This window comes from Maylandia zebra, linkage group LG14, assembly GCF_041146795.1.
Source record: "Maylandia zebra isolate NMK-2024a linkage group LG14, Mzebra_GT3a, whole genome shotgun sequence".
In the NCBI taxonomy this organism is placed as follows: domain Eukaryota; kingdom Metazoa; phylum Chordata; class Actinopteri; order Cichliformes; family Cichlidae; genus Maylandia; species Maylandia zebra.
This window is the reverse complement of record NC_135180.1, coordinates 24,182,304-24,196,876: the sequence shown is the minus strand read 5'-3', so window position 1 is coordinate 24,196,876 and position 14,573 is coordinate 24,182,304. Positions and strand designations below refer to the sequence as shown.

The 14,573-nt window shown below is 43.1% G+C and overlaps 1 protein-coding gene across 2 annotated transcripts; it reads right to left on the bottom strand.

The window, feature by feature from the left end:
* Positions 1–844: 844 nt before the first annotated feature.
* lg14h19orf47 (linkage group 14 C19orf47 homolog) lies at positions 845–11,323 on the bottom strand. Of its 2 annotated transcripts, none has more exons than XM_004543601.5 (8): positions 11,226–11,323; positions 10,161–10,248; positions 9,949–10,063; positions 9,659–9,740; positions 4,328–4,453; positions 4,060–4,209; positions 2,596–2,669; positions 845–2,515 (listed from the first exon to the last, which is right to left on the bottom strand). In XM_004543601.5, the coding sequence occupies exons 1-8, from the start codon at positions 11,242–11,244 to the stop codon at positions 1,988–1,990; spliced, it is 1,182 nt and encodes a 393-aa protein (XP_004543658.3). In that variant the 5' UTR covers positions 11,245–11,323; the 3' UTR covers positions 845–1,987. The 2 variants fall into 2 exon arrangements, with proteins under 2 accessions (XP_004543658.3, XP_012772569.3); XM_012917115.4 differs by having other exon boundaries at positions 4,135–4,209.
* Positions 11,324–14,573: the final 3,250 nt, after the last annotated feature.

The window sequence follows — 14,573 nt, the reverse complement described above, 5'->3', positions numbered from 1 at the left end:
GGTATCGATGGTTCAGGCTGCTGCCGGTGTAATGGTGTGGGGGATATTTGTTTTGGCACATTTTGGTCCCCTTAGTACCAACTGAGCATAATTTAATGCTGCAACCTACTTGAGTATTCTAGCTGACCATGTCCATCCCTTTATAACCACAGTGCACCATCTTCTGATGGCTGCTTGTCACATACTGACGGCTCCAGTTAAAGGCAATTTTATTTCAAACATTTTTAACAAGACACGGTGTGCAGTATCCTCCCTGTATCAGTGTCTAAAACATTCATCTGTGTTTTTTCCACAGTGTCACAGCAGATCACACTTTCATTGGCTGCCTGTAAATCTTTACAAGTGGTTAGAAGTTATTTGATTGATAGTCTAAACTACCAGAACGAACAACAATGAAGTAAATAAAAATCAGGAGAGAAAATTGCTGCTAAAGATTTAAAATGAAGAAGTCTAATATTTATCTTGCTCTAATTTTAAATGTTATATGCTCAACTTCACCATTTTTAATATGTAAAATATGTATGTATGGATCAGTGGAAACATCATCGGTTTCCCAAACAGACCAGCAGCTGGCTAATCAGCTTATATTCAGTGAAGTTGAACCCTTTTCTTGCTGTTTGTCCTTTTGAGGAGCGGATGCTTACTTTGATGAAAACACCTTCAATAACTGAGACCACATCCTCGGAAACGATGAGCGAAGTGAGATGAGGATGTATGAACTGGTGCTGCGGTAGATCCCCATGTACTAACGAGAAGTGAACGAAGGAAGGGAGGAGGAGAGAAGAGGAGAAGAGAGGGAAAAGGGGGGGGGGGGGCATGGAAATAAGAAAGAGAAACCCACACATCTGACACCATTTCATCATTTAATTTTTTTTTTCCATCATACCTTGAAAAAGAAAAAATGACATTTCACGGTGTGTTTTCCAGATATTAATTCTTTAAACACAGGGAAAAAAATCCTAAGCATTTTAAAATATTTACAATGTAACGAAGATCTGGCATGAAGTCTGACAGACAAAAACTGTACATCAGGAGTAATGAGCAACACTGGTTTGAGTGGACTACATCGAGCTGGGCCCGATGGCATCGCTGAATTCCTTTTGTAAGGATACGTCATGATACAAGAACGTCCACATAGAAAAATATGTGTGTGTGAAGTCTAACAAATCTATACATTGCATAAAAACAACAGAAATATTCTAGTGAGTCGGCTTTCAAGTAGGTGGTTATAGAAAACGTTCAGTACTACGATAGAAAAGGTGCCTTTAGTTCGAAGGTGTCAACTTCTACTCCACAAAGCACAGAAGAGGAGGAGGAGGTGCATTGCTTTCCAAAGATTCAAGTGTTCATCGAGGTTGTTCTGTTTAATAGTTTGAATTTTTTCCTTTCCCCTCTCACAAGTTCGGGGTCTGAGTTCAGAAGCTTGTTATCGACACTTTTCATACTTTGAAAAGGAGGTAATTCTTAGGTGAAGGTTAGAAGATTAACTTTAACTTATCATCTCCTTACTAGTCTGACTGCTGTCCTGTGTATTCAACTTAAAAATAAAAAAAATAATAAAACAAAACAAAAATCTGTACATTTTACATGTTCAGGCAAATATCAATAAAACACTTACATAATTATTCTTGGAGAAACAACATTATCTACAGCCTCACTATTCATTCAGGGGCATTCAGGGAGTGTAGACAGCAGCAGCATCCTCGTATGGGGTGTGGTGGGGGTAGCGTATGTCAAGCTCATGCTTTAAGCTAACAAATGCAGACCATAAATCCTTAAATAATAGGTTTGGACATTAAACGGTAAACATTTTTCCAATGGCAGCAAGAATAATGAGTTTAATGTAAATGATAATCTTTGTCATTTATCCAAACACAAAAACAAAACAAAAAATATTGCAGCAAGATAAATCCTAAAAGTTGGCAATACAAACTTTAAAAAGAGTGTAAAGAAATAGTATTTTTTGGGTGGTGGTGGGGTGAGTGCGTTAGGTTCTCTTACTGCCCAGTCTCTTGAAAACACTGATAGCTTTAACGTCCATCTGGGCCCCCGCGGACTCTCCTCCCATTCCAGCTCCTCCGGTGCTGCTGCTCACCTTGGAGCTTGCTACAGTCGTCCTCTCCTGGGCTCGGGATCTGGTGCTGGTCACTCTGTTGTCCTGTGTGTCAGCGGGTGTCTGCGACACACTGGTGTTTGAGTGTGTTGCGGGGGGCTTGCCCAGTCTCTGAAGAACACTAAGCTTAGCAGGGGGGAGACCATTCGGGGAAGGTGAGGAGGAGGTGGGTGTATCAGAGGGAGGTAGTTTGAATTTGCCGCCGAGGCGCCGCAGGGTGATGGGGGGCGCTTTTATCGCAGACTCTTTCTTCTGGAGAGAAGGAGGTTTCTTGAGGACGCCAGCATACTGGAGGACAGAGCCTTCTCCATCGCTGTCGTCCTCGTTTTCACCTGCGTTTCCAGCTCTCTGCTCGTCTGCAGCTTCTTCCCCTCTGTCGAGGCGGCTGAACACGCCGGTCGGCTGCAAAAATATGAGCGCTATGAGCTCAGAACTCATCTTTAAGATGCAGAACGCTGTTAATGTACATCGACAGGTCTCACCTTGTTACCGCCTGTTGTCGTATCCGCCTTCGATTCAGCTCCGAGTCTCGCAAACACAGACGTGCGTTTCAAACCTTCATGAAGAGAAGAGCAAATAAGCAAAATAAATATTTTTTTCCAACAAAACTAATCAGCAAAAAAGTAAAGAAGCTCTGCAACATACAGATTACAGTGGAAGAGAGAAGGTGAAGAAATATTTGTCAGTACCACCGCTCTGTAGTTGTTCTTTAAAGTCTGTTAGTTTACCTTTGCTCAGTTTCTGTTATTCTGCCATGAATTTGTATTGAGCGTTGTTATAGTCGGTGTATGACTTATTCGATTGTGCAAAATGTAGCCTATGTGCTTCTGAATGTTTACACAAAATATTAAAAATTACATGTTGGAAATTTTGACAGTATTCTCCATACATGTAATATGTTGAGAATTTTTGCTTTTATTTTGAAAACTAACTAAAGTCACACTGATTAGACTGAAACAAACATTTGATTTGTTTTTTTCTTGCCTACAACAATGTAAATGTAAATTTTAACAGTATCTGTATCTGCCTAGAAAAATATTTTGATCAACTCCTGTTGTTTTAAGTCAGCTAAAAAAAAACCTCTTTTACTTTAATTGCTAACATGACAAACCAGTTAAAGCTGGGATAGGCAGTAGACACTGGCAAACATCCCAAGTTAACTTAAGTGGTGTGAAAGGAAACAATAGACTTCTTCTGTTTTCAGACTCTGAAGCCTTTCTTTGAAAGGGCGTTCCTGTTGGCTGTGTGGCCATATCGCTTCAGGTGGTGGAAAGCTTGATTCAGTGGTGGTAAATCCCACAGGAAGCATTTGCAACAACTGTAAACGCCGCAAAGTAACTGAACCAGACAAAAAAGCTGCCTCAAAAAAGGCATTGAAACGTGTGCCAACACTGACCTGGTCTTGTCACAGAAAGGAGTTACACCCAATTGCTAATAATTACTCTATCTGGAGTACACCATTCTTCTAAGCTGCAAACTTGATTTTCCGGTGAGTTCAATGGGCTGCGGTGGTTTGTTAGATTGTGTCGGTACATTTATCATGAAAGCATGATTTTCACTGCAGCTTTTACAGGTATAAAAGTGACATTTCCTTCATAAATTTAGAGAAAATGTCTTGAAGCTGAATGACTGATCTGTAACACAATCCAAATGCAAGCTCATGCCAGGGAGGAAAAATCAGAAGAGCAAAAAGAAGTAAAATTTGGTTAATGTGAGACAAACGGGGGGAAAAAAAGAAGTGTGAGGGGGAATTTTATTGGCAGAATGAGCAGGATTAGTAAAAACAAGGGCAAACGGTGAGGGTCAAACAGACTCTGATCATCAGCACCTGATCAATAGTTGTAATTTTTAGGAGGGAGACTCATTAGAGCTTCAGGTTTGATTAGTTGTTGTGAGTAACGCGTTAGTTAGGCGAGCTGTTGGTGAGGCCACCTCATCAGGCCTACCTTTCTTGGCCTGCTGGGCCAGGATTCGGCGTGTGCGAGGAGTGGTGCCCTTGGGCATGTTGATGATGTACTTGCCTTCCATCTCAGCTGTTACGCGGCGACGCTTCACTACAGGCAGACCGTTCCCCTCGTCAGCTGGTTGGCGTATAACTGACAACAAATTGTGGAGCACATAAGGAACAAACATGAGTAAAAAGAGGGCTTTCCTGGCTTCAGGGAAACAGGGGACGGATGGGGTGAAACACAAACATACGTTTATTTAATCTACCTGCTTTGTTACTCTTGTTTGCTTGCGTGTTGGACACTGTGACGGAGAGGCGGTTGTCAGGCCGGCGGGCTGGCGTGGCTGGTGGAGAGTCATGGCTCAAAGCATTGGCTATCATGCGTGTCGCAGCTGAGGAACAAAATAAAAGATTGTTACAATCTTACTTCTTAAGTCTATACGCTTTATTTTGTACCAAAGAGGTGAAAGACGGATGGGATTCACACTTTCACAAAACAAGAGTAACCAGAAAAATGTTCAGAGGGAGATGAATACTAATTTAAGAAAATCTTAATAAATGAGGCGCCGCGTATGGATGCCCTGGTGCTTCAGTGCGTTACTTCAGTGCGTTACTTCTGTTTTGTTTTTGTGCATAACTTCTGTGTCTGGGCACTCCTCTGGATATTCTTACACCAGAGAAGAGCTTCTTAACTACAGGACTACAACACCTGTGGATTTACTTCCAATATTTGTCGCATCTGCGGCAGATTTACTGCAGACTCTGATCAGGAAAGTGAGACGCTGAAAGAGAGGAAAGCGAGCCGGCGCACTCGTGCGTCTGAGGAGACGTGGACTGCGAACTGCTCTTCCTGGGATCTTCCTTTCCAATGTACGCTCACTCAGCAATAAGATAGACGAGCTGGCCCTGATGAGAAGCATGAACAGAGACTTTGCCTCCTCCTGTGTCTTATGTTTTACGGAGTCGTGGCTCTGCGAGGACATCCCGGACTGCGCGCTCAAGCTGGAGGGCTTTCATCTGCTGCGCGCGGACCGGCAGGCCTCTCTCTCTGGTAAGACCAAAGGTGGAGGTGTCTGCTTCTACATTAATAGTGGCTGGTGCACAGATGTAACAGTGATTGCTCAGCACTGCTCTTCCTCTCTGGAATACCTTTTTATTCACTGCAAACCGTTTTATTCTCCGCGGGAGTTTGCTTCATTCATCTTGGCCGCTGTTTACATCCCGCCAGATGCAGATGTGCAGGCAGCTCAGTGCGCACTCGCGGAGCAGATACTGCACATGGAGCGGACATTCCCGGACTCTCTCATCATTGCTCTTGGGGACTTTAACAAAGCCAATCTGAGCCATGAGCTTCCCAAATACAAGCAGTATATTAAATGCCCGACCAGAGAGGAGAGGACATTAGACCACTGTTACAGCACGATCAGCGGGGCCTATCGTGCGGTGCCCCGCGCTTCACTCAGACTTTCTGACCACGTCATGATCCACCTAATCCCCGCGTACAGACAGAGGCTGAAGCTCTCCAAACCTGTCGTGAGGACTAAAAAACTGTGGAGCAACGAGGCTGTGGAGGAGCTTCGCACGTGTTTGGAGTCTACAGACTGGGACACAATGAAGGCTGCTTCTAACAGCTTGGACGAGTTTACGGACACTGTCACCTCCTATATCCACTTCTGTGAGGACAGCATTGTGCCATCACGCACCAGGGTGAGTTATAACAATGACAAACCCTGGTTTACTCCTAAACTCAAAAAGCTGTGGCTGGAAAAGAGAAAGGCGTTCAGAAGCGGAGACAAGGACTGCTACAGAGAGGCCAAGTACAGGTTCACTAAAGAAGTGGACGTTGCTAAACAGCACTCTGAGAAGATGCAGCAGCAGATCTCAGAGAATGACTCGGCCTCTGTGTGGAAAGGTTTTAGGAATATCACCAACTACAAGCCTAAAACCCCCCACTCCACTGATGACTTGCTCTTGGCCAACACCCTCAACGACTTTTACTGTCGTTTTGACGAGCCATCAGGCAGCCTTCACACCTCCAACGGCCCCAACAATAGAGACACTTTGGACACTCATTCCCCCACCTCTCCCCCCTCCATAGAGCCATCACCACCTTCTAACACTTCACCTACAACACCCCCCTCCTCACTCCACACAAAAGAGGATTTCACACCACCTCCTCCCACCACAACTCTTCATATTCATGAAGCAGATGTGAGGAAGCAGTTTAAGAGTGAATGCTCGGAAAGCTCCCGGCCCAGACGGTGTGTCTCCTGCCACCCTCAGACACTGTGCAAACGAGCTGGCCCCAGTGTTTTCTGGCATCTTCAACTCCTCACTGCAGGCATGTCATGTGCCTGCCTGCTTCAAGTCCTCTACCATAATCCCTGTCCCCAAGAAACCTAGGATCACTGGACTAAATGACTACAGACCCGTGGCTCTGACATCTGTGGTCATGAAGTCTTTTGAGCGCCTGGTTCTCTCCTATCTCAAGACCCTCACGGCCCCCCTCCTGGACCCCCTGCAGTTTGCATACAGAGCCAACAGGTCTGTAGACGACGCCATCAACATGGCCCTACACTTCATCCTGCAGCATCTGGACTCCCCAGGAACCTACGCCAGGATCCTGTTTGTGGACTTCAGCTCTGCCTTCAACACCATCCTTCCAGACCATCTCCGAGGCAAGCTTTCCCAGATGAATGTGCCTGATCCCATCTGCCGGTGGATCACTGACTTCCTGACGGACAGGAAGCAGCACGTGAGGCTGGGAAAGAATGTCTCGGACTCCCGGACCATCAGCACCGGCTCCCCTCAGGGCTGTGTTCTCTCTCCTCTGCTCTTCTCCCTGTATACTAACTGCTGCACCTCCACCCACCAGTCTGTCAAGCTAATCAAGTTTGCAGATGACACCACCGTTATTGGACTCATCTCGGACGGGGATGAGTCTGCCTACAGGAGGGAGGTTGAACGTCTGGTGTCCTGGTGCAGCCACAACAACCTGGTGCTGAATGCCCAGAAGACAGTGGAGATTATTGTGGACTTCAGGAAGCACACAGCTCCACTCCCCCCCATCATCCTGACTGACACCCCCATCACCTCTGTGGACTCATTCCGCTTCCTGGGTACCACCATCACCCAGGACCTGAAGTGGGAGCCCACCATCACCTCCGTCATCAAGAAAGCCCAGCAGAGGATGTACTTCCTGAGGCAGCTGAAGAAATTCAACCTGCCAACACGGACGATGATGCAATTCTACACTGCAATCATCGAGTCCATCCTCACCTCCTCCATCACCGTGTGGTACGCTGGAGCCACTATCAGGGACAAACAGAGACTGCAGCGTGTTGTGCGCTCTGCTGAGAAGGTGATTGGCTGCAGACTCCCATCTCTGCAGGACCTGTACACCTCCAGGACACTGGGGCGTGCAGCTCGGATCACAGCTGACCCTTCTCACCCTGGACACAGTCTGTTTGACCTGCTCCCCTCAGGCAGGAGGCTCCGGTCCATTCGCACCAGAACCTCTCGCCATAAGAACAGTTTCTTCCCCTCTGCTGTTGGACTCATGAACAATAACCGTATGACTGTTCCCGCCACTAACACATGACCCTACGCTGTGTTCACAGCATCATTCCATGTTTGGCACTGAACACCACCTGCACTCATGTATATACCTATCTACTTACCTATAAGAATAATTCTTATTCTTATTTTTTTATTTATTTATTTATTTTTCATGTCTGTTTAAGCGTAATTTATGACAGTATGTTTGCACTGAAGCACCGCAGCAATTTCCTAATGTTGTAAACCTGCTCAACATTTGGCAATAAAACCCTTTCTGATTCTGGAAGAATTAAGGAAAAGAAAAGACTTTTGGCCCTGGACCGAAAGCTAAAGTTAAAGCAACCCTAAGATAAGGTTATTTTGGGGACTTTTGGGGCCAGTAAAAGTCTGCTCTCCTCTCTTGGTGAATCCAAAAATAACATGTTGAACACTACAAAGCCATTTTTGGCTGTTCCCTTTTTCACAAGGGGTCGCTGCAGCAGGCAGCTCCACATGTTTGATTTGGCAGTGTTTTTAAACTGGTTGCCATTCTGAAGCAACCCCAAAGGAATGTGCGTCTCCTCCTGAGGTCGAACTCCGGATCTTTCACTCGTTAGGTCATCTTTTCCTTAACGTAAACAGCTTCAACCGCCTGATTACATTTGCTTCTTCAGTTCTGAATCATGGCAGGTGAAATGATTACGCACATAGATGTGTGCGTAATTCCCGCTGACATACCACATTACAGTGGAATAGATGATTCATAATGCCTCTGGCCTGGCTCATTAATGGGTCAAACAGCTGGGTCACTGTCTGACCTCCGTAGTGACTTGAGTGATTTCGATACAACCAGAACTTACTGCTGGAAAATTTTGCTCACCGCTGAACAAATGTCGGCCATTTAACTCCAGTTAGAACAAAAACTCAAAGAAAATCTGAACACTTCTAATAAAGTCTATGAAGGTTCTCAGTCATCCAGGTCATCGTAGTCAAAGGAGCTTGCAAAGAAAAGCGTCTGGACTTCTTTAAGTTACTTGAAGATGTTTCACCTCTCATCCGAGAAGCTTCTTCAGTTCTAAGGTCAAATGGTGGAGAGTCCCAGATATAAACCTAGTGGGAGTTTCCCCCCCACAGAGGGACAAAAGGACCCCCTGATGATCCTCTAATCGCCTGAGCCAAGGTGTGAAACTGGTTGTGGGTCCCAATCAGCCAGAGTTTCGGGTGAGCTCATTGTGAAACCTGGCCCCACCTTATCATGCGAATTCCTGAGGTCAGATGGCCCAGGATGTGAGTGGGCGTTAAGGCGTCTGGGAAGGGATCTCAAAACTGGATTATAGATGGCAGAGAGTTGGTGTCGTAAACCACCGCCTCTGTTCAAAGATGGTCGCTCACAGTGGACATAGATGGCTTCTTTCACTCCTCTTTCAAACCATCTGTCCTCTCTGTCCAAAATGTGAACATTGGCATCCTCGAAAGAGTGACCCTTGTCCTTAAGATGCAGATGGACTGCTGAGTCTTGTCCTGTGGAGGTGGCTCTTCTGTGTTGTGCCATGCGCTTGTGAAGTGGCTGTTTGGTCTCTCCAATGTAGAGGTCTGGGCATTCCTCGCTGCACTGTACAGCATACACCACATTGTTAAGTCTGTGTTTAGGCGTTTTGTCTTTCGGGTGAACCAGTTTTTGTCTGAGCGTGTTGCTGGGTCTGAAATGCACTGGGATGTCATGCTTGGAGAAAACTCTCCTGAGTTTCTCTGATACACCGGCTACATAGGGGATGACAATGTTGTTGTGTCTGTCCTTCTTATCCTCCCTCGCTGGTGTCTGGTCTTCTTTTCTGTGCCTCTTTGCTGACTTTATGAACGCCCAATTAGGATAGCCGCATGTTTTGAGTGCTTCCATTATCCTTTCCCACCATTTGACCTTAGAACTGAAGAAGCTTCTCGGATGAGAGGTGAAACATCTTCAAGCAACTTAAAGAAGTCCAGACGCTTTTCTTTGAAGCTCTTTTGACTTCTAATAAAGGCTCATACTTTACAAAATAAATTAACATGTCATTACTTACGGGTGTTGGCAGTTCTTCTGAGCTCAGCTTGAACACTGGTCTGTCCTGATGAGATGGCCTCAGTTGCCATTTTGCACATGTCCTTAGAAAACAGAGCAGGAAAACAAAGTGTTGAGTGAAATCTGCACCTAATGTTGTAATTTTAAAATAAACCCTAGTGCTAGCATATAGGCGTGGCTATTTTAAATCAGTACACGATTATATTGTCTGTAGACTTCTGGACAAACACAATTGTTAACAGTGAATAATTTTCAGCTTTTCATAACATTAAAAGATCAAGTCTGGCTCACCTGCCTGTAGACCTGCTTGGCATGTTTAAGAATGGCAATGATGTCCCCAATTACAGTAATGCCGAGGTCCATCATGATGTCTTTACTGAGGTCCATTAACATGTTCTTCTGAATTCTGCCGAGGATTAAACAATCAGGACAAACAATGAGAGCATTAATAAAGTGCACATGATCACAGCATGAATGTGTTCACGAGGCCAAAATGTCTTTACCTGTTGTCTACGAAGGAAACAGCATATGTGACAGCCAGACCAGCTGGGATCCCTGCATCCTTAAAAAACTGAATCCACTCTGAGGTGGCTTAAAAGAAAAATGGAAAGGTTGAAACATTAACCACCAAACAACTTAAGCAGAATCAAACACGGGTCTTTATAAATAAACAATGCCACAACTACAGTTGCAAGTAATGAGTTCTTTACTTGTTGATTTTTTAAAGTCTACAGTGTCACTGCTCCAGTTTTCTTTTGTTAAGAACAGAAAAATTGGGAACCAAAAGACAACAGCAATAACCAAAACTCCTGGCCAAGTTGCCCACGAATTCCACAGGCTGTGATCACACTAAGTGTAATGTGGGACTGTTCAAAGTAATACTATAGTGTAACAAGACGCCAGCGGGGGACATAAACCATCAGAGACAGCAGCATACTGATGTCTAATACATGCTGACCGTGACCAGCTGGAGGTTATTTATAACCCCACATTTGAACCGTCCTGTGGCTGCAGGAGCAGATAAACTGTGAAGGAAGCACAACAGCTGCCACAACAATGGCTATACCCGACGTGAAACTCGGCCACGCGGAGACACGGACGGCGAATAAACTGGCATAGCACTTAGAAGCAAATCAGAGATAGACTATTTAAAAATCATTTAGTTTTAACAGATTGAGGACAAAGCGGAGTGGTAGATGACCCGGAGCTGGTAGGCTAACGTTAGCATTAGCGGCGAGACAAGTTGGACGATTCAGAGGTTAAACTGGCCACTAATCTAGGACACAGTTCCCCCTTACGATTGTTTTCCCACTAAAGATTAAATCACACATTTCAGAGAGCGACACAAAACTCAGTAACACGGTTGTTTGTCCTAGCACTCTGTGTTAGCATTGTGTGAGCGGCTCCAGTAGCCGCGAATAAAAGCTGTTCCGCGGGGATCGCTGTGAACCCAAACGCTCGTAAACATTAAAGACGAGGTGCCAGTGTTAATATCTGACGAAGTACTGCTGAAATAATTTAAATCAACCATTTGTTAACACCGGCTAGCCGGGCCTTTGTGCTCTCACCTGTTGTCACGGACGCCATGTTCACGACTGTGTGGTGACGTCAACCGCATGCAGAAAGGTCCCCAACTTCCGGCGGATCCGGAAACATTTCGGTCGGAAAGTTTTCAGTCTGGGACGCTAGAGAGCGACGAAGACCGGAAAATCACACAAATCACTGGTGATGTTTGCTTTAATTATTTATAGGAAAATCAAAAATGCATGAATTAAGAAAAATAATCAAACCTAGAGTTTTACTTGAGCATGCTACATGACATTGCTGTTTTTATGTTGCATTGCTGTGAAAAAGTATGTGCCCCCTTCCTGAGTTATTTTTTATTTGTATATTTTCTGACTTACATATTTTAGATCATCAAACAAATTCTAACATTAGCCAAAGACGTAAATGGTTGTCTTTTTCTCTGTTAGCCTGTGTCATTCCCCATAAACCACATTTCTGGAAAGCTGAGTCAGCCACACCCAGCCAGGATTTCTTCCAGACTGGTTGAATCAAGAAATCACTTAAAAGAATCTTTTTCACTGTCTGACAAAGTGAAGAAGGATAAATGATCTCAGAAAGCAACACGTCATGCCACACTCAAAAAAGCCTCAAGAACGTCTTTGACATCTATCTGTCTGGAAAAAGTTACCAAGTGGTGAAACTTCACAGAACTGCCCAGCCTACTAAAACCACTGCATGAGTGCATCAACACATCCAGGTGATCACAAAAGACCCAGAATAACATCTAAAGTACTGCAGGCATCACTTGAATCAGTTAATGTCAGAGTTCATGATTCAACAATGAGAAAGAGACTGGGTAATAAAAGGGCATCCATGGGAGAGTTATAGGGAGAAAACCACTGCTGAATAAGGCTCATTGCGTCTTTGACAAAAAATATCTGGATGATCTCCAAGACTTTTGGCAAAATATTTTGTAGCGTGATGAGACAAAGGGAGAATTACTTGGAAGGTTTGAGTCCCATTACATATAGATATACATACTTAGGTTATTTAGCAAAACACCAGCAAATCCACCTCTGAATGGCTCAAAAATAATGAAATGAAGGTTTTGGAATAGCCTTGTCAAAGTCTGGGCTTAAATCCTATTGAGAAGCTTTTGCATGACCTTGAACAAGGCTGTGTATGCTTGAAAACCCTCAATTTTGGCTGATTTAAAACACTTCTCCAAAGAAGGGTGAGACAAAACTCCTCCACAGTGATGTGAATGATTCATTGCAGTTATCACAAATGCTCCATTGCAGTTCTTGCTGTCGAGGGGTGGCACAACACAATAAAGGTTTAGGGTGTAGTTATTTTTTCACACAGGTTCAGGTAGGTTTGAATAGTTTTTCCATTGATGAATTTAATAATTTAGTCATAAATAATGTAAACTGCATTTTGTATTTAACTGGGTTACTTTTTTTTCTTTTTTTGAATGATGTGAAAAAAAACCACACATCATTGTTTGAACTGCTCCAGGCCACTGCTGATTGTTCATATGCAATAATGACACTCATATAACCTAACCTTTGCTGATTGGTTTGGATAAGTCCATGCCTTTCTACAGCCTCACAGTGGAGCCCAGTTTTGATGTCCATTCAGGTAACCAAAACCTGATTCTTTGTTCAGTGAATGACTATAAATGACAGCCAGTGACCGTCACTTTAAGTTTGAGGGCTGTCGCTATTTGAATTTTACTACTTACGTACGTTTGAAAATAAGCATTTTTTTTTTTTTAGCAGATATGGAGCAACAGGCCTCACCTGCAGCAGCAGAAGCAAAAATACATCCGGAGTGAAGTCTCTGACCACTTGATGGAGATAAGTATTCACTTTCTGTTTATCAGTGCTTTGTCTTCATCCTTCTAATTTCAAAAATGAAACATGAAGTGCCCTCACCCAAACAAAAAAATAATTAAAAAAAGCCAAAAGGCACTATAAAGCTCTGCACAGCTCAGATAAGTAACATAGACATTTTACACACAGTTAATATACAGATTAATGAAAAACATTAATAAATAAGCATTTTTATAAGTCTTTTTTTATAATCAATTTATTATACTCTTACAAGTCACTGGGTATGAGGAAAACCACAAGTTAAAAGTCGTGGGGTTGTTTTAAATTCTGATTTGAGCTTTAAACCTCACATTAATTCCATCAGTAAGACATCTCAGGAATACATCCAAGATAAAACCCTTCCTGATATACTCTGACTCTAAAAACCTTGTTCTTGTATTCATGTCCAGTGGAACTGCTGTGCTCTTTTTTTCTGGACATCCCAAAAAGATTATCCAAAACTCTCCTGCAACGTTATTAACTAAAGGAAAAAAAAATAACTGGGAGCAGATCAGTCCAGTTTTAGCAGAGCTACACTGGCTTCCAGTATCTCACAGCACATCTCATTGACTTTTGACTGACTCTTACATATATGTATATAAAATCCTAAATGATCTTGGACCTTCTTATATGTCTGAAAGTTGGCTACTCTGTCCCTACTCACTCTTCAACCCTTTAATCCCAAATTGCTGGCAATTTAATCCTCCTCACAGAGAAGAACCCCTTTGAACCTCTATATGTGAGACTGGGATGTACAAATAAACTGAATTTTGAGACTTGCCAGTGACCCTTTTGCATATTGCATTTCATAAATACATTGTACTCTTCTATCTGCATATTTCTGTAAATTACAGGAATTTAAACACAGAGTAAACCAAGCGTTACAACATGTTATTTCATTAATGTAAGCAAAATGTTATCTGGTTGGAGCTTGTTAAATGTAAGGATTTTTTGTGACAGTAGACATCAGATTGGTTTAACATAACAAGATAGTACAGCATATAATACTTAATGTCCAAAGAACTGTGATGGATATTTTTTTATTAATATTATTATTATTATTATTTTTACATTTTGTGGAATGTATGAAAATAATCATCAGGATAAAATATAAAGAAAAGAAACTGCAGTTCAGAAAAATGATAGATACATGCACTTTTCAGGTTCTTACTCAACTTCTGCAGTCTCGACTCAAGTAAATCTTTTAAGGAGCTCAAAAAGAGCAAAACAAGTGTAAAAAAACACAAGAGAAGTGCACCTCAAGATATGTTATTTATGCAATTCTTCATAAACTGGAAAAATGTAAGGCATTTAGCCAAACCATCATTAAAGGAGACAGCTCACCCAGCTCTCATAGTCTAGAAAATGAGGGAAAAAAAAACCATAATGTAAACTTTTTTTTTAAGATGGCAAAGCCAGAGGTGGAATAACGGACACAGGAGCTCACAGAGCAGAGACCGCAAAAGTGACACGGAAAATATGTCATACACTTTTGTACTCTTCCAAGATTTAAAAAAAAAAATGAAAATAAGGCTG